This window comes from Orcinus orca, chromosome 8, assembly GCF_937001465.1.
Source record: "Orcinus orca chromosome 8, mOrcOrc1.1, whole genome shotgun sequence".
Taxonomy (NCBI): Eukaryota; Metazoa; Chordata; class Mammalia; order Artiodactyla; family Delphinidae; genus Orcinus; species Orcinus orca.
Genome location: NC_064566.1, coordinates 4,484,928 through 4,504,731, shown reverse-complemented (window position 1 = coordinate 4,504,731; position 19,804 = coordinate 4,484,928). Strand labels below are relative to the sequence as shown.

At 53.6% G+C, this 19,804-nt stretch overlaps 1 protein-coding gene across 1 annotated transcript; it reads right to left on the bottom strand.

Annotated features, from left to right (window-relative positions):
- Nucleotides 1–7,752: 7,752 nt before the first annotated feature.
- MRPL21 (mitochondrial ribosomal protein L21) lies at nt 7,753–19,780 on the bottom strand. Its single transcript, XM_004278044.4, has 7 exons — nt 19,611–19,780; nt 16,288–16,345; nt 13,981–14,066; nt 12,756–12,919; nt 10,999–11,051; nt 10,523–10,626; nt 7,753–7,868 (listed from the first exon to the last, which is right to left on the bottom strand). Exons 1-7 carry the CDS (start codon nt 19,723–19,725, stop codon nt 7,804–7,806), a joined length of 645 nt encoding a protein of 214 aa, XP_004278092.1. The 5' UTR covers nt 19,726–19,780; the 3' UTR covers nt 7,753–7,803.
- Between the last annotated feature and the right edge of the window lie 24 nt (nt 19,781–19,804).

The following is a 19,804-nucleotide window of genomic DNA, read 5'->3' as shown; positions in this document are numbered from 1 at the left end:
TTTTTGATTTCCTCTTTGATTTCTTCAGCGATCTCTTGGTTATTTAGTAGCATATTGTTTAGCCTCCATGTGTTTGTATTCTTACAGTTTTTTTTTTCCTGTAATTGATATCTAGTCTCATAGCACTGTGGTCAGAAAAGATAATTGATACGATTTTTTCAATTTTCTTCAATTTACCAGGCTTGATTTATGACCCAAGATATGGTCTATCCTGGAGAATGTTCCATGAGCACTTGAGAAGAAACTGTATTCTGTTGTTTTGGGGTGGAATGTCCTATAAACATCAATTAAGTCCATCTTGTTTAATGTGTCATTTAAAGCTTGTGTTTCCTTATTTTCATTTTGGATGATCTGTCCATTGGTGAAACTGGAGTGTTAAAGTCCCCTACTATGAATGTGTTACTGTCAATTTCCCCTTTTACGGATGTTAGCATTTGCCTTATGTACTGAGGTGCTCCTATGTTGGGTGCATAAATATTTACAATTGTTATATCTTCTTCTTGGATTGATCCCTTGATCATTATGTAGTGTCCTTCTTTGTCTCTTGTAATAGTCTTCGTTTAAAAGTCTATTTTGTCTGATATGAGAATTGCTACTCCAGCTTTCTTTTGATTTCCATTTGCATGGAATATCTTTTTCCATCCCCTCACTTTCAGTCTGTATGCATCCGTAGGTCTGAAGTGGGTCTCTTGTAGACAGCATATATACGGGTCTTGTTTTTGTATCCATTCAGCCAGTCTATATCTTTTTTTTTTTTTTTTTTGTGGTACGTGGGCCTCTCACTGTTGTGGCCTCTCCTGTTGCAGAGCCCAGGCTCCAGACGCGCAGGCTCAGTGGCCATGGCTCACGGGACCAGCCGCTCCGCGGCATGTGGGATCTTCCCGGACCGGGGCACGAACCCATGTCCCCTGCATCGGCAGGTGGACTCTCAACCACTGCGCCACCAGGGAAGCCCTAGCCAGTCTATATCTTTTGATTGGAGCATTTAATCCATTTACATTTAAGGTAATTATCGATATGTATGTTCCTATTACCATTTTCTCAATTGTTTTTGGTTTGTTTTTGTAGGTCTTTTTCTTCTCTTGTGTTTCTTGCCTAGAGAAGTTCCTTTAGCATTTGTTGTAAAGCTGGTTTGGTGGTGCTGAATTCTCTTAACTTTTGCCTGTCTGTAAAGGTTTTAATTTCTCTGTCCAATCTGAATGAGATCCTTGCTGGGTAGAGTAATCTTTGTTGTAGGTTTTTCCTTTTCACCACTTTAAATATGTCTTGCCACTCCCTTCTGGCTTGCAGAGTTTCTGCTGAAAGATCAGCTGTTTACGTTGTGGGGATTCCATTGTATGTTATTTGTTGCTTTTCCCTTGCTGCTTTTAATATTTTTCTTCATATTCAATTTTTGATAGTTTGATTAATATGTGTCTTGGCATGTTTCTCCTTGGATTTATCCTCTATGGGACTCTCTGCATTTCCTGGACTTGATTGACTGTTTCCTTTTCCATGTTAGGGAAGTTTTCAACTACAATCTCTTCAAATATTTTCTCAGACCCTTTCTTTATCTCTTCTTCTTCTGGGACCCCTATAATTCGAATGTTGGTGTGTTTAATGTTGTCCCAGAGGTCTCTGAGACTGTCCTCAATTCTTTTCATTCTTTTCTCTTTATTCTGCTCCGTGTTAGTTATTTCCACTATTTTATCTTCCAGGTCACTTATCCATTCTTCTGCCCGTTATTCTATTGATTCCTTCTAGAGAATTTTTAATTTCATTTATTGTGTTGTTCATCATTATTTGCTCTTTAGTTCTTCCAGGTCCTTGTTAAACGTTTCTTGTATTTTCTCCATTCTATTTCCAAGATTTTGGATCACATTTACTATCATTATTCTGAATTCTTTTTCAGGTTGACTGCCTATTTCTTCTTCATTTGTTTGGTCTGGTGGGTTTCTACCTTGCTCCTTCTTCTCCTGCATATTTCTCTGTCTTCTCATTTTGCTTAACTTACTGTGTTTTGCATCTCCTTTTCGCAGGCTGCATGTTCCTAGTTCCTGTTGTTTTTGGTGTCTGCCCCCAGTGGGTGAGGTTGGTTCAGTGGCTTGTGTAGGTTTCCTGGTGGAGGGGACTGGTACCTGTGTTCTGGTGGATGGGGCTGGATCTTGTCTTTCTGCTGGGCAGGGCTGCGTCTGGTGGTGTGTTTTGGGGTGTCTTTGAACTTTGTATGATTTTAGGCAGCCTCTCTGCTAATGGGTGGGGTTGCGTTCCTGTCTGGCTAGTTGTTTGGCAAAGGTTGTCCAGCATTGGAGCTTGCTGGACGTTGGGTGGAGCTGGGTCTTAGCATTGAGACGGAGATCTCTGGGAGAGCTTCTGCTGTTTGATATTACGTGGGGCTGGGAGGTCTCTGGAGAACCAATATCCTGAACTTGGCTCTCCTACCTCAGAGGCTCAGGCCTGACACCAGGCCGGAGAACCAAGACCCTGTCAGCCACACGGCTTGGGCAGCCATCCTGTCATGGAGTCACCTGAGAGCTGGGCGTCCTATCAGGGGCTCCTCTCCTCAGGTCCCAGAGATGCCTGAGGGGCAGCCTCCTGTCAGGGGCTTCCTGGTCAGGTGCAGAGGCCTGAGGGCCGGGCGTCAGGTCTGAGTCATGTGGGGTACTGGGCACTTGCCTTCTCTGCTCCAGACTGCAGCGTTGGGGGGTTCGGCTGGTGTCTGAGGCCCAGATTACGGCTTCCACCCAGGTTTACATCTGAGCCCCAGGTTTAAGACTTGGGGAGTTTCAAGACACCACTTTGAACAATTCAAAAAAGCCCCTCAGGGACTTCCCTGGTGGTGCAGTGGTTAAGAATCCACCTGCCAGTGCAGGGGACACGGGTTCGAGCCCTGGCCCAGGAAGATCCCACATGCTACAGAGCAACTAAGCCCGTGTGCCACAACTACCGAAGCCTCCACACTCTAGAGCCCACGAGCCACAACTACTGAGCCCACGAGCCACAACTACTGAAGCCCGTGCGCCTAGAGCCCATGCTTCACAACAAGAGAAGCCACCACAATGAGAAGCCTGCGCACCGCAACGAAGAGTAGCCCTCGCTCACCGCAACTAGAGAAAGCCTGTGCACAGGAATGGAGACCCAACGCAGCCAAAAATAAATTTATATTAAACAACAAAAAAACAAACAACCCCCCCCCTGAAAAAAAAACCCCTCAGTTTTATATTTGTCCAAACCTTCAGCCCCAAGAAGGCCTCCCTTGGCCTCGGTTAAGGGGGGAGACTTGGCCACTGAGCCTCCTCAACCCCGGCCGCCCATATCAGAACTATCTGGGGAACCAGAAAAACACCTTCACCCCTCTATAGTTTAGTTTCTTTGTGTGTAAAATGGTGAGAAATGACAGTACCCACGTTGCAGGGCTCTTGGAGGCTTAGATGGTTTAGTGCACCTGGCACAGAGCATCTCACAGATGTCACCGTTGTCAAGGTCTGACCTGCATGGACCTCCCAGTAACGGCCTCAACTCTGCTCCTTTGTTCCCTCAGGGCAGGGGCTGCGTCTCCCCACCCTGCACGGTTTCCTCTTTGGCTTGCTGGCTGCAGGCAGGCCCCACGCCAGGCAATTTTACTTGAAAATGATCCCTCCACGAGGTGACCTTTGTCCCCCCGAGATCGTTCCAGGACAACCTGATAACGACTCTGCCAGTCCTGAACTTCTATCAGGAGACTGGGGTAGGGCCGGACTCTCTTTTGCAATTCTGTACTGCACACCGAGGCCTGGAAGCGTTGCCCGGGTCCCAAGGGGACGATGTGTCTCTGGTGGCCGCCCACGGGAGCAGAGGAAGAAGCAAGCCGGGTGGCGTCCCCAGGGAGGTGAGCATTCCAGGTTCTGCATTTCCCCATCTCTGCCGCGGGGCCTCGCAGGAAGTGGGTCAAGGGGCACCCAGCCGCCAGGTGTGCTGCCCTTATCTCCGAGAACCAGGCCCTGCGGGTTTGTGCCCTGACTCAGCAGAAGTGGCCCCAGGAGTCCGAGGCCCCAGGGGTGGGGAGACGTCGGGAGGAAGCTGCCCTCCTGACAGCTGGGCTCACCTGCAGGAACCAGAGCAGCCCCGCCGGCACTGTACAGCAATTTACATCTTTATTTAAAAAGTATTAAAAAAAAATTTTTTTGGCCATACTGCATGGCATGTGGGATGTTAGTTCCCCAACGACAGATCGAACCTGTGTCCCCTGCAGTGGAAGCACCGAGTCTCAACCACTGGACCGCCAGGGAAGTCCCAACTTACATCTTTAATGTTTGTAGAGCGCTGTCTGACTGTGGTCCTGCTGGACACCAAGGACTCCATCTTTTCTGTAAAGCTGCTGCACCAGCAGCCTCACCCGACGCTGGGCAGGCTCCACTGACCCTCCTCCCCCACTAGCCCGCATGCCCCCACGCCTGCGGCCCCAAGCACAGCCTGAGACCCACCCTGCAGACGGAAGGAGCCCCTTCAGCCCTCCCCTGGTCAGCAGCAGCGTGGAATTAGGGGTTGTGACAGAGACATTCGTGCATGCACCTGCATCCCTGCCGCGGGCCAGGTGTGGTCCTGGATGCTGCGTGTACATTAGTGAATAAAACAGATACGCTCCCCCCTCCTGGAGCTAGTGGTCCAGTGGGGGAGGGAGGCAGAGGAGAAACCCGGGACAGTAAAATACACGTGCGCTGACACCAGGTAGAAGACGGGGAGCAGGGACAGTGACCTGGGGGGGGACCTGCTGAGATGGGACAGCTCCACAGCCCCATCTGAGCCAGTGATACGTTTCAGTAGCAGCCAGGCCCCCTGGTTACTAACGGAGGTGACAGTCTGATCAAAGCCCTGTGCCTGGCCCGGGGCTGGCCTGCATCCCATCGTCCCCTTTCACGCTCCCCTACGTGCTCCACCCTCACTATCTGTCTGGACCTGCTAGGTTTTGGGGTGACAGCGGACTCGGGTCTCGGGCCACACCTGGCCCCGAGAGGGTTAGCCCTGCAGCCTGGCGGAGTGAACTGGGCGGAGGGTGGAGGGGCAGCCTGAGCTCGGGAGCTGGGCGAGGCCAAGGTGGTGCCCGCTGGGCAGGGGTCTGGATTAATGGGGTGGGGGGGGCAGGGAGGCAAGCAGGTGCTTGGAGGCCAGGGTGAAGGCCCCACTGCAGACGGAGCAGCAAAGTAGTCCTGTGAAAAAGGGAACAGAGACACCGGCCTGGGAGGACCCCGCAGGCAGCGAGGTGACAGGCGGTGAGGGTGGTGTGGCTGGAGCCCCCCGCCAAGCCCAGGTGACCTGCAGCTGCAGTGTCCAGGCACTGGCCAAGAACAGCTGGAAGGGAACAGTCATCAACAACAGCCAGGGGAATCCAATTTTTGCCTTTTTTTTTTTCAGTCAACTGATGTGACTCACTAACCTAGTGGGCTTTTTCCCTATGTTTAAAGAGTTGTGGTGAAATATACGTAACATACAATTTACCAACTTAACCACTTTTAACTGACAATTCATCGGCATTCATGACATTGACAAGGCTGTGCAACCATCACACTATCCACTTCCGGACTTTTTTTATGACCTCAAACAGAAACCCGGTGCCCAGGAAGTGAGAATTCAAGTGAGAATTCTGCTTCCCCTCCCCCAGCGCCTGATGACCTCTCACCTACTTTCTGTCTCTGAATCTGCCTAGCCTGGGTATTTCACATGAGTAGAATCATACCATATTTGTCCTTTCTGTGTCTGGCTTCTCTCACTCAGCGCACTGTCCTCAAGGCCATCTGCGCTGTGGCAAGTGTCAGAATGCCGCCAGTTCTCTCTTTTTTTGGCTGTGGCGGTTTGCAAGATCCTAATTCCCCAATCGGATTGAACCTGTGCCCCCTGCAGTGGAAGCGTGGAGTCCTGACCATTCCTTTCTTATTGCTGAATAAACACGTCCATTGTACGTGTAGACCACATTTGTTTACCCATCAGGATGGACACGAGCTATTTCTGCCTCCTGGCTATTGTGAATGTTGCCTAGTCCAGTTTTTAAAAGGAGTAATCTTTCACCAGTTCGACACCGATGTCAATGCTTTATGGGTACGTCACCAGTTCCCCAGAGCACAGTGGCTCTGCCCCTTTCTAGGATCACAAATGCTGACTTCGGCTGAGCAGTTGCTGTCGCCCAGAATCCTCACGGCGGTCCAGCGTGGGGTACTAGTATCGCCCCCATTTGAGGGATGAGGAAGTTGAGGCCCAGGGACCAGATAACGTGCCCAAGGACTCCTTGGAGGGTGGGTGTGGGGTTCACATCAGGTCAGTCTGGGTCCGGAGCCACCCGCCCCCTCCCCAACTACGTAAGCTGTGCTGCTGCACTACAGCAGACGACTTCAGAACCTGTTCTGTATTTCAAGCATATGGATGTGCATAAGATGAAGGATGTGGAAGGTGATTCCCACCTTACCTGCACAGGTTAAAAGGACCACAGGAGTGGGCCCTAGGCCGGCCGAGAAGACCCGGAGAGAGCCAGGGCCCGGGATCCGGAGCCGTGGCTCTCAGAGCAGTCCGCACGAGCTACAGCGTGTGGAAAGTTATCACAGATCCTGACGCGGCGGTGTCAGAGGGAGAGCACCCACGCTCTGAGGTGGGCCCACCACCCCTGCCGCCCACCCCAGGGGCACTGCAGCCAGTAACCGGCGGCCGGAATGCAGAATCTCCGCATCCAGTAGGACTGCTGCCCCCTGCTGTACATGGAGGGCACTGCAGGAGGGGGAGCGTCCCCACAGCCTGGCCAGCCAGCGTCCCCCAACATCCCTGAGGGAGACTGGGTACCTGAAAGGGGCAGGGAGGAGAGGGGTAGGCCTCCTGGTGCAGTGCCGCCTGCCTCACTCACTCCCCCGTCATGGGACTCTGGAAGAAAGTATTAACTACAGTTTGATAAAGGGTTTTATTGTATCCCTTGAAAGCCCTAACTTTTCTCTTGGAGGAAGCCCGGCCTCTGTGAAGGACACAGAACCAGACACCTGGGCCGCCTGGGAGCCCCCCGCTCCCTACACTTGACCCCCACCTCCACAACCTTCCATTTGCCCTCCAGCCCTGGCCAATCTGGTTCGGGATCCCTCCCTTGTCACAGGGGTCAGCTGCCGGCCTGACCCGCCCCAGACAGCAGCCCCCAACCCTTCTGGGACAGGAGGCTGCCTTCAGGATCAGGTTCAAAACTGCTCCGGCCCCTCTGCTCTGTCACTTCACATCCAGTTCCCAGCACGTGCTGCGCTGCCCCAGCTCTGCAGCCCCAGCGCCGTGCCCCGGCCTTGGACAGAGTGCCCCCCCTTCCCTGCTGGACCCAGCGGAGCAGAAGGACAAGGGCAGGGACTCTGCACCCAGATGCCTGGTTTGCATCTCGGCTTCTTGGAAAAGCAAATCACTAGAAACAGGTAGTTGGATTACCCGAGGGATGGGAATTTGCTCACATCTTTGTACATCTTGCCCAGGAGTGGAATCCAGATCGTGTCTCTCCTGCCGTCAGCTCCTGGGCCCCGGCTGTGTCCCCCACGTCGCGCACCTGCGGTGCCCGGTGGAGGGCAGCCAGTAATATCAGTCTGTGTCTTACACGAGCATCCAGGCTCCAGCCCTGGGAGGGCCACGCCTGTAATTCTTCCCAAATTCCTGTTTCTCCAGCCAAGGGAGACTATTCCTTACTAAGGACAAGCTCCCAGTCAGGGTGCTCAGCCTCCAGCAATCGACGACAGGACTGAGCCTGTTACGGCAGAGCCGCCGACCCCAGAGCACAGAGACCCGGACTCCTCGGAAAGTGGGTTTATTTTTATATTTCTAGAAACATGAGCTGGATGATCAGCACAGACGTGGAGCAATCCTGATGGTGTTTATCCGGAGGACGGTCTGAGGGCTCACGATAACTGCAAGACAGAGCAGGGCCCGGCATGAACACAGATCCGGATGCCATCAACCAGCTACCGCGAGACCCAGCCGCCGCCCGCTCTTTCCTCGAGGGTCTGCCTTGCACCAGCACCGCCCCGCAGCCGGGCAGAACTGGCCACCCAGTGATGTCCCACATGCCGTGGTTTTTGGTCATCACTGACCGCCTGCCTCACCACTCGCTCCGTGAGCCCCGTCAGACCCCACAGGGGCTGCAACACCCCGGGGCCTGGAGGCCAGGGGCGCCCTTGCTGCGGGCCCCCAGCCTGGCCTCCCCCACGTGCCCAGAGACCCCTGCCCTGCATGGGTGGGGGCACCCCTTCTGGCTACGCTGAGGCTACCGGAGGTGGCGGAGGGTACAGGAGAGGCTCCCTACTGACCCAACTCTAGTAAAGCTGCAGCTACCGTCTCTGGTACGTTTCACCGTTTGTAACCGAGGACTGTGAGAGACATACATCGTCCCTCGTTATCTGCAGGGGATGGGTTCCAGGACCCCCGAGGACACCGGCATCCAAGCATGCTCAAGCCCCTTAATAAGACGGTCTAGTGTCTGCATGTAACCTACACACACCCTCCCGTATACTCTAAACCATCTCTAGGTCACATGTGAGGCCTAACACACTGTAAATGCCATATGAACAGGTGTAAATACAACGTATAATATAGATCCTATGTAAGGACTTGGTGAAGCAAATTCAAGTTTTGCTTTTTGGAACTCTCTGGAATTTTTTTTTCTTGCAAATTTTTTTTTTTTTGGCCCTGCGGCACGCGGGCTCTTAGTTGTGGCATGTGGGATCTTAGTTCCCTGGCCAGGGATCAAACCTGCACCCCCTGCATTGGAAGCACGGAGTCAACCACTGGACCGCCAGGGAAGTCCCTCCTGCAAATGTTCAATCTGTGACTGGTTGACTGCGAGTATGGCAGACGGGGATATAGGGGCCAACTGTGCACCTCCTGAGACAAGATGCTGCAGCCTGTGGGTCCCGCCCCAAGGGGCTGTGACCTCCAGTGGAGGCCCCTGCAGGGACAGTTCTGTTCCCGCTTGTGGGTTTACTGGGAAATGGCAGGGGCCTCTGGATGGGAACAAAAGGTCGTGTGGGGTCAGGGACACGGGGGAGACACAGCCCAGGCCGTGGAAAGCGGGCAGCAACGGCTAGCTGAGGGCCGAGGGGGATCCCTCCGTGAACCCTCGTCCCGGCCCTGCTCCGTGAGGCCGGGCAGGGAGAGCGGGGTCTCCTGCCCCCACTCAGGGCACAGGCTCCCCTCCTGTCCCTATGATGAGCCGCCAACTCCCACAAGTCACCACAAGGCCGCTGGATGCGGTGGCCTCTCCACTCCCGCTCACCAGGCCCTGCCTGCGCCCCTGGGGGAGGCCCCTGCTGTGAAGTCCCCCCCCTCAGGTGCCAGCCCTTCCCGCCACCGCTTCCTCCCTTCCCGGCTGAGGTTCTGTCCACCCCACGCGCTGCACCTGCCAGAACCCGCGGCAAGTCCACACAGGGGCGCTGCTTCTTCACCTCTCCGACCTCTGACCTCACCCCTTCCCGCCTCCATCCCCTCCCCCCTCCCAGCAGACCCACCTTGGTGACGCCCACTGTTACTGGCCCTTTAAATCAGGGGCACCACATGCGCCTGGACGCCCCTTCGGCCGGGGGACAGGACGGAGGGGCCTCCTGTCCCTGGTCTCTCAGCCCCTGTGCTCGAGCCCACCCTGCCCGCTCCATCCCACCAGCATCCGGATGCCCTGGCCCTCCAGGGGCCACCCCGCCTGCCGCCTCCCCAGGGAAACCTCTCCTGACCTTCTCTCCCAGGACTGCCTTCTTTCGGGCTCCAAACGGGCCTCCCTCCTCCCCCAAAGCCTCTTTCACTCCTTCAAACAAACCAGCCCCACCTCCGCCTCCCGGCCCAGTCGACCTCACACCCTTCCAGCCACCACCTCTTCTCTTTAACCACCTTCTGAGGATGCTGTCTCCACCTGCCTTTGCTTCACGGAACAAACATGAACGAACGCCCGAAGCATTACGGTAAGATGAAGTCTGACGAGCCGCCCACAGGAATTGGAACACAGGACACACGAGCCCTCTGCATTTGTGACTCCTTCCTTCCCCGCCCCTCCAGAGGCAGCCACACCCGTGATTCTGCGCAAACCGTTCTTCCCTTAAAAATGTGCCATTGTTATGTGTGTGCGTAATGTGTGCGGGCGCGAGCGTGTGCCCAGCAGCACGAGGCTGAGCTCTGCCCACCTCCGGGCTTCATGACTCGGCCTCACCCTCACATAGTCTAAGATCGTCCCTGCCGTGTGGAGGTGGGCCATCCACTGCACTGGACAACATCCCACTGAGGGAATCTCCGTTGCTCGTCCATTCCCCGTGGTGGACACGTGACCTGCTTCTGGGTTGTCCGGCAGGAACCCAGCTGCCAGGGCCGCGCCCTCCACAAGCCCCGGAGTGGTTAACGACTGCTACCCGCCCCTCCCCGGCAGAGCCAGGACGCGGGCAGAGCTCTCACTGGTCTCTGGGCTGCTGCACCCACAAAAACGCCTGGCAGAGGGCAGGGCCCCGTCCAACCTGGCCCAGCACAGGACGTGGGGCAACACCCAGAGGACGGGAACGCAGCAGCCACGCTTTCTCCAACTTACTTCTTTTCCTTTTGTAGTTTTTCCTTTTCTTGAATCTCATGTTGATTTTTGGCCATGATTCTGTCTTTTCAATGACTGTGGCTTCTACTTGAACAAGATCCTTTCTGGAAGAGAGGAAAACGAACAGTAATGTACCTTCCTGATTATTTTTCAGTTTTACTAGTGCTTTACGTGAGAACATCTAAATAAAGTTTAACTTCCTTTTCTGCCGGTTATCAACGTCATACGCCCTCCCTGCAGGCACTGTGAAAACTACCAAAAAGCACAACAAAGAACAGTGTCATCCCACAGCAAATCTTAAAAGGGCCAAACTGCAGTGAATGAGTAACAGGTCAACGATTTGTCCTGGATGCTCTGTACGTGGGACACTACACACCCACGGTGAGAAGCGTAAGCGTGTTGAGCTTGGTGGTTGCAGCGGGTGTGACGGGAGCCCCTCTGCCCAGCCTCCCCGCCGGCATCTGAGAGCACGTTACCCGAGGAGGGGTCTGCCGAGCAGCGTGAAGTCGTCGGCCCCAACCAGCAGGACCTGGAATCAAACAGGCGTGTTACCAGCAAATAACACAAAGCCCCTAGAACAGGCAGTCGCCCGAGCACACTGGAAAGGAAGCAAGGTGTCGGTTCCCCGAAACCAAAACGTGGGCTTCCTCTGCTATCTAACTAGCCACTCCCTCAACCTGGGACAGAGGGGGCGCCAGCTGGCGGCGTGGCTGTGTGTGCAGGGGCGCCCGGCTGCCTGTGGACACGCCCGCGCTGTCAGACCCGGACACGTGGAACTCGGTCATCTGGGCGAGCAGGTAACCTCCTATGGCAACAGTGGCTTTTAAAATACAACAACTTTTTTATTGAAGTATAATACATACGGGGAAAAAAACGCACAAACCAGACTGTGGTGTCTTTTATGCAGTTCATAGTCCTGCTGATACTGCAAAGATTGAGGTTCAAGGTATTCTTTTAATGACTGCAAAACCCTGCACGGCCAGGCAGCCTCTCTCACTGGAGGGAAACTGTGATGCTAAGTGTGGCCTCAGATGAAGACAGTTCTGCGACCCAAGTGCAGTGGGGTTCTCATTAGACATTGGGAGACTGTCTGAAATTCTCCTGATGAGAAAAAAACTCGATTGCATTAAGCTTAAATGTCTAAAGACAAAGCCTCTTTTATAATAACATCAACGCGCTACGTGTGTTAGGTGATGACAAATAGCGAAATCTTGCTTGACTCACTCTCAGCCCGACACGTTCTCTGTTGCTGGGCTTCCGACGTTACGAAAAACCACCCGCATTAGGTGGAGCTTCCTATGTTTTTGTTAATGTGAAATGTTTCAAAATAATGTCTTTTTGGAGATCCTCACAAAAACACTCCAGAAGCCTCTTATTTGAGATGTAAAAGGTAAATGTACTCTTGTTCGTGAGCTCATGACAGAACCACGGGGGTCACCAAGGAGAAGGGGCTGTGCTGGCTGCTGGCGTCCACACAGCGCCCTGGCTCAGCCTGAGCCGTGGTCCTGCTCGGATCACAGGCCGTGGGAAGGCCGTCTGAGAAAGGAGAGTTTAATGCTCCCCTGGGTGTAAATATGCAAAGAATCTACAATCACAAAGGAAGGAGGAGTTTTAAATTATAAAGAAAACCATATGTCATATCACATCACACCAACAGTTAACCACGTCCTAAAAAATGATCCGGTACAGAAATCTCATATTTTATCTACAGTTTTATGAACAGAAGCAGAATAGGCAAAAACCAAATAGGCCCCCGAACACAAGCGGAGGGCAGAGGCACTTGGCTAAACACGCAGGACACACCACGCGGCAGCTCAGGAGGGTCGGAAGACGACCAGCGCCCTGCGAGGTGCCTCTAAACCGTGCTGGCCGTTCAGCACAGCGGCAGCTGTCACGCCTAACGTCAGGGCAGTGTTCGAGCCGAAACGGAACATTTTCTCTTCATAAATCCGGGCCTGAGAACTCTTTACATCCATAACTGGGATTTTCACTGTACCTGTGATCAAATATTTTCCTCTAAGAATACACTAAGGAGACGTGAGACAAACCCTTCTCTGTCTGACGTGAGACAGACACACGCGTCCCCTTAGAGAAACGTGCTGATCGGCTCCCTGTAAGGAGGGGCCCTACCGAGTCGGGCCGCCCTCGGGGAGCAGCTCTGCCCACACCCCCCTGACCCCACCGTGCCCACTGGCCAGCCTGCCACGTCCCCAGAGCTGACTCACAGTCTCACCTTCTCCAGCCGGATCCTCTCTCCACACGCAACGTCTAACTTGTTTTCAATTAAGATCAGGTCTTCAGAGGTCACCTTCCACTGGTGGCTGGCAAAGTGCACCACTGCGAAGAGCCTGCCGTACCGGCCCCGGGCGATCAGCTCGTTCACCTTCTCCACGACCTCTGCGGGGAGAAGGGCGGTCAGGGTTACAGCTACACCCTCACCCGGGTGCCTGCTGCCCCGCCGCAGGCCAGGGTGAGCCGCTGCTCCCAGGAGCTGGCACTGGGGTGCGCGGGGCACACGGGGCTCTTATAGACGATCGTGCCCCGACGCACAGAAGCCCCCATCCCCCTGCCATCCTCCCGCCTGAGCGCTCGGTGCGCCTGGCTGGGTTTCTCTGACCCTGCGGTGGAGAAACCCTCACCTGGTTTCATTCCCAGTCGTTATTAACGAGCCAGCGGCCTGGCAAAGTGAGAGGAGAGGCCTTCTTGCAAACAAGGAAAACCTAGAATTATACCCTCATGGCGCTGGATGCTACCTGCTCGCATCCGCCCACACCCAGTCCCCGCTCCCATGGTCACCGCCTCGTCTTAGGCCCGGCCCTTCTCTCCTGCCCCGACCCTCCTGGCCTCGCCTGGGGCTGGGCGCAGGGCACAGTGTCTGCCCTGGAAACCGAGTCAAGCCTTCGGCTGCACCTGGCCAAGAGGGTGGAACCTCGCCTGCAGCTGTACTTTTCGGGCACAGCATCCGAAATAGTATTTAACAACTGCAAGATTCCACGCGTTACTATGGACTTCCAGCTTTTGGAAACTGAGGATCTCGCACTCATCCCGGTGCTGGGCGTGGTGGCCACACTGCCCTCCTGGCGACACGCATCCTGCGTGACATGCCTCCCGACACCCTGATGGCCTCTTGAACACCTGGGCTGGGGCCGGCTTCCACCGAGGACCGGGCACGTCGTTCTTCTTCCCTGAACTCCCGTTTCTACCAACAGCGGGGAGACAGAGCTGGGCCCTGGCCCTTGCGCCACCCGCGTTACCTGCCTGCGGCTCGGCTGGTGCCTTGCTGCCCTAGGAGGACTGGCTCAACGAATGAGGGTTTTGAGCTCTGGTGTTGAGCGAACCTGAGCTTTCACGCTGCGCCGTGTCTCGGGCACCTGGAAACGTGAAGTCCTTGTTCTGTGGCCAGGAGGCCCCCTGTGGTGGAAGCAGGGGCGCCACCCCCTAGCTTCTGCCTCTCTTACCTGCGTGGTGTCTGGCCTCCTCGACGGGGTCTGGCACAACAACTTCTGGCCAAGGTGGTGAACTCAGTGACGTTTTAGGAACGTATCTGTAAAAATATTTTACAGACGTGGGTCACACACACGTGAAAAGACGGTTCAAGATGTGTGAGAAATGACTGCGCTCAGCACACTAGGAAGGGCAAGGATCCGGCACGTCTCTGATGCTTGTGTGGCTGGCGGGACAGCTGCCCCCGCAGTTGTAGGAGGGCAAAACCTGCTCGCCCCAAAATGTCTCTTAGGCGTGCAGATTACTTCAAGCCGAAAACAATCAAGGCCCAAAAGACGCAGGAAGAAACTTTGGCAGGAGGCAGGCAGGCCTGGGTCTGCGCGCAGCTTCCTGAAAGACTCGAGATGGAGGGCCTGTCCTGGGACACAGCATCACCAGAGACGGCTGCGAGGAACACAGGGGCCCAGAGATCTGAGGCCGCTCCTGTCCCACTGTCTCTGCAGGCCCAGCCAACATTTATTCACCAAACATCTGCTTTTCCACCTCCACGTGAATTGCCTTCGTCCCCTTTGGAGTCTCAAACCCCCACCCTCAACATCGTCTTTTGTCTTTAGCTGAAGGCTACTTAAGGTGAGGGCTTCTGCCATTTGCGCGAGTGGCTCACTTCTCCCGGGTCTCTCCTGCGTGCAGGTTATTAAACTGTGGTTTGATTTTTCCCGTTAACCGGTCTCATGTCAATTTAACCCTTAGACCAGCCAGGAGATCCCAGAAAACTGGGGACCCTGCCGCTTCCAGCTCACTGTTCGCTCACTGTGAAGTGAGCGAACGCCTTCCCTGCCGGAGTCCACTGGCCCCCAAATGAAGCTGTGCACTCCCGTCACGCATCGTGTCTGAGCAGCCCCGGGCGGCCCGGCAGCAGCCAGCCGAGGACCGAGGGACAAACCTCGGAACGGGACTGGGGGCAGCAGTGGCCACTCACGGCGGTCACAGGAGAAGTCAGCCGAGTTCATGAAAGCACCCTTTAGGGTTTCTGCCTCCACCCTCACCCAGGGTGCCCACTGCTCCTTTAGGGAAACACCAGGCCCTGCGTCCCCCCTGCTGAGAATCTCCGCTGCAGGAGCGCAGGTGGCTGCACTGAGAGCTTACTACGTGCCAGGCGCTCTTCTCTTTTTTTTTCTCTAATTTTTGTACTGAAGTATAGTTGATTTACAATGTTAATTTCTGCCGTACAGCATAGTGATACAGTTATACACATACATTCTTTTTTATATGCTTTTCTGCCATGGTTTATCTCAGGAGACTGAATATAGTTCCCTATGCTCTCCAGGAGGACCCTGTCGTTTATCCATTCTATGGATAATACTTTGTATCTGTTAATCGCAAATTCCCAATCCATCCCCTCCCCATGGCAACCACAAGTCCTTCTAAGCTCTTTTTTGTTAAAAAGTTTATTTTATTTTTGGCTGCATTGGGCCTTCGTTGCTGCGCGCCGGCTTTCTCTAGTTGCGGCGAGCAGGGGCTGCTCTTCGTTGCGGTGCGCAGGCTTCTCATCGCGGTGGCTTCTCTTGTTGCGGAGCACGGGCTCTAGGCACGCGGGCTTCAGTAGTTGTGGCTCGCGGGCTCTAGAGCGCAGGCTCAGCAGTTGTGGTGCACGGGCTTAGTTGCTCCGCGGCATGTGGGATCTTCCCGGACCAGGGCTTGAACCCGTGTCCCCTGCATTGGCAGGCGGATTCTTAACCACTGTGCCAGCAGGGAAGCTTCCTTCTAAGCTCTTTAAATGCAGAAATTCACTCGACTCTCATGAAAACCCACTGAGACGGAGACTAATACTGCTTCCATTTTGCCGAAGAGGAACGAAGCTCAGAGTGCGTGGCCCTGCTCAGGGACCCGGGCTGACAGGGCGGGGCAGGGACGGGACCCTGTGTGTTCCTACCTGAGTACGATTTTGTCAAATTTACCTTCTGTAGTTTATATTAATTTTATGTGTTTTCTTTAACACTGAACATGCTCTTTCAAATTATGTAAGGTCCTCCTGGAGATTCTGACACAACCATCCCGTGATTCGACCTTCCCAGTTGGAAATAAATCCCCAATTAGGAGTTAAAAGCTTTTGCCTGGAAAGACACAGCTGTGCAAGGCCCAGAACACCTTTGCCTTTGGGTGCTTGAGGTTCTGTCTGTATTTCTATACGTCAAGGGTCTGAGAAAAATACTGTCAAAAAGTTAAAAGAAAACTAAATATTCTTGAAAACCCAAATGCTTAAAGTTCTGACTTTAGAAAGGAAAGGAAGAGAGTCACCAAAACCCACATTTTGATATTACCCTTGTGGAAATGAAGCGCTCTGCGAACTGAACCTTCGAGAAGCAGACCACAGGGAAGCTGAGGGAATAAAGAAACACGCGTAGTTACTAACACGAAACGCAAACCGCCCTTTACGACGCTCAGTGTGCAAGTGCCGCTCCTGTGACTGGCACGCGACTTAAACCACCGCATCACGACATGTCTACAGAAAAACCTAGGCCAACAAAACTAAAAGGACATCACTTATAGTCACTGGCTATTACCATAAGCGTCAGGATGTGCTTGTCACGCCATTGAAAAGGGCCTAAAACCAAATCACCTACCTGCTAACCCACTCCTTGACCACAGGTGCCCACTAAGTTCAGGCCCTGTTCGGTACCCCAGTGTGGGAGCGGCCTCCAGGACGCCCCGACGAGCCCACCTCCTCGTGTTCTCACCCCTGTGTTGTCCCCCGACAGGGCGCTGGTTTCTGTGACCAACAGCATGTGGCAGAAGTGACAGGACAGCACTTCCGAGAGTAAGTTATACAAGGGCAGCTGCTGTCCTGGGTGTCCTCTCTCATCTCTGCTGCAGGGCTGCTGTGCGGTGAGCAGTCCCTGGAGGGGCCTCCTGCCAGCAGCCCAGGGAGGGAGCTGGAAAGCAGATTCTGCACAGCCTGACTTGAATCTCATGAGGGACTGGGAGCCAGAAGCACCCGCTAAGCCGCTGCTGGATCCTGGCCGTCAGCGATGGATAATACACGTTAGGTATCTTAAGCTGCTGGATTTGGGGGTAACCTGGGACATAGCAGTAGATAACTAATGCACCGACAAAGGCACCCACAGCCTCGTGAGAAGGACTCAGAAATAAAATGCCTGGTAAGTGCAAAACGCAGAGGGCAGGTTCCTCAATAACTACTGTTGGTTTTATGTTTTCAATTGGGCTCTAATTTATAAACCATGACATTCACTCTTTCAAAGCTCACTCATTAGCGGTTGTTCCCAATTCTTGGTCTCCTGGGCTGGTTTCTCTTCCCCTCTGCCATCTTGGTGCGCTTGTGGTTTAGACATTGGATCTTACCTCTTCTTTACCTATAGCCGTTCCTCTGGTGATTGTATGAATTTAAATGTCACCTATACACTGGTGACTCCCAGGTTTACACCTGCAGCCTGTCGGACACGACAAACACCTGTCTCTTTGTCATCGTCACCTGCATGTCTAACAGGCGTCTCAGAACCTAACAAAGGCTCCTGATCTGCCCCTCATGCCTGCTTCTCCCGCACCCCTCCCCATCTCACGTAATGGCGACTCCATCTTTCTAGTTGCTCAGGCCCCAAATCTCAGTCATTTATGACCCTTCTCTCTCACACCCCTCAGCCAACCTATCAGCAAGTCCCCTTGCCTCTCTTTGAGAGATCCAGGCCCTGACCACTTCAATCACCCAAGCCTGCATTATTACTAACACCCTGCTCTCGCCCTAGCCTCCCTTCTCTGCACAGCAGCTAGAGGGATCCTGTTAAAACTGAGGTCAGATCGTGTCACTACTTTGCGAAACTCTACAAGAGCACCCCATTTCACTCAGAGAAAAAGCCGAAGTTCTTACAGCGGCCACAGGGCAGTGGGCATTGCGGTTCCATCTGTCTCTCTGAGCCCATGCCTCACGAGCTTCCCCTCGCTGCACACCTGCCATTCTGGCCTCCTGGCTATTCCGGGAAGATGCCAAGTGCAAGGGCCTATGCCTGACCGCTCTTGCCCTGGACGCTCCCCCACCCCACGTGGCCCCCAGGCTAATTCCCTATCTCCTTTGGGTCTCCACTCCAATACCGTCTCAGTAGAGAGGCCTTCCCCACCCATTCTATTTAAAATTGAACCCTTTCTTCCCAACTCGTGCTTTATTTTTCTCCATGAGTCGTAACAGCTTCGAACATACTATGTAATTTGCTGCTTCTTAAAAATCTGCTTGTCTCTCTGCACAACCCTTCCCCCTGCGTCAGAATGCTAGCTCCATAAAAGCAGGGATTATTGTTTTATGTTTATAACTGATGTATTCGCTATCCTGGACCAGTGTTTGACTTGTAACAGGTGCTCGATAAATGGTGAATATACGAATAAATGAATGACATCTACTCTGCTAAGCCATCAAACGAGGCCCCTGTGGAACACTCCACGACTGGGAACTTGTGATTGGCCTCTCGAGAGCCATCCCACCGCTGAAAGCTCACAAAGTTTCTGCAACTGATCTGCTTCCCTTGCCTGTGGTCTTAGCTTAGCAGTGACCCCACTGGGAACAAATGGTGCCCCAGGATCATCCTTTAGATCCCTAAGGAGGCTGCCAGTGTCCACCCTGTTTCCTTCACTCACTCTTCGAGGTCCTGCCTGTTCACCATTTTGGTCACCCTCTCTTTACTCAGTTCACTTCATCTGTGCTTCTCTCTGAAAACATTGGGTCTGGAATTGAACACAGCATTCTAGAGGTGGTTTTATAATGGTAGAATGCAGTAAGTCCCACTGCTTTTGTAAAAACTTCCCTGCCTGCTTAAACCCAAGTTTTATTATGGAAAATGACAAGCATACAAAAGTAAAGAGAAGAGCGAGTCCTCCTGTATCTCTCCCCAGACTCAACAGTTATCAACTCTTGGCCAAGCCTGATTCATTCACAGTGCCTCTGGCCCAACTCTGTGATTAAAGCAACTGTCAGTGTATTTCTATGAAAGATAAAGATTCTTAACAAAAACACAACCACAACATCATTATCACACCTAGAAAAGGGAACAATTATTATCAATTCAGCCCCAATTCTAAAACATACATAAACATTCCCTCACACAGATACACACTCCAACCGTTTCAGACAGAAGTTTATAGTGTTTCTGACAAACATAATCTTTTTGAGCCTCATGACAACCCAGTGCCTAAAATACAGCTGTCGCTTTTGCTGGATTGGTTACCATTAGGCAAGGACATCCATCACCATTTTCCAGATGAGGACGGGGAGGCTCAGAGCGTGGCTCGCAGCCTGCGGGTGATGGTTAACGCACAGGCCTTGGAGCCGGACCGAGCTGTCTGATTCAGTCCTCTCCCACTTCCCTGCTGTGTGACCGTAAGCAAGCTACCTAACCACTCTGAGCCTCAGTTTGTTCCCCCGGTTAAATACAGCCTATATGGAAGTTGGGGAGCTTTCATCAGTATTTAAGCTACTAACTAAAGGAACCAGGATCTGAACCTAGGTTTCCCCAACTCTAAAGTCCGCGTTGTAATCACCGCATCAAAAAAAAGCGATTAACATCGGTCGGACACAGACACACATGTGGCGGGACGGCAGGGCGCCCCACTTCCTCCCTTCACCCCGCGGCCAAGGTCTCACCCTCTCCGGGCCCCGACGCTCTCAGGACACTGCGGCTGCATGCAGACACCAGCCGTCCGAAAGTGACCGGCAGGGCCGAGGCCGCCACAGCCGCGGCCGCCACAGCCGCCGCCATCTTCCCGCAGCCTAGACCGACACCGGAAGCGGAAGAGGCGCGAACCTGGTGCGTCGACGCACCGGGCCCGGCCGGGAGC

Bases quoted from the DNA above. Each gene is read 5' to 3' on its own strand.
- MRPL21 (XM_004278044.4), bottom strand. From the start codon at position 19,725: ATGGCGGCGGCTGTGGCGGCCGCGGCTGTGGCGGCCTCGGCCCTGCCG. The intron at 12,920-13,980 runs GTAAGAGAGGCA...TTCTCCCCGCAG, and splicing joins GGAGGCCAGACACCACGCAG to AGGTCGTGGAGAAGGTGAAC. The intron at 10,627-10,998 runs GTAACGTGCTCT...CCTCTCTTCCAG, and splicing joins CTCGGCAGACCCCTCCTCGG to AAAGGATCTTGTTCAAGTAG.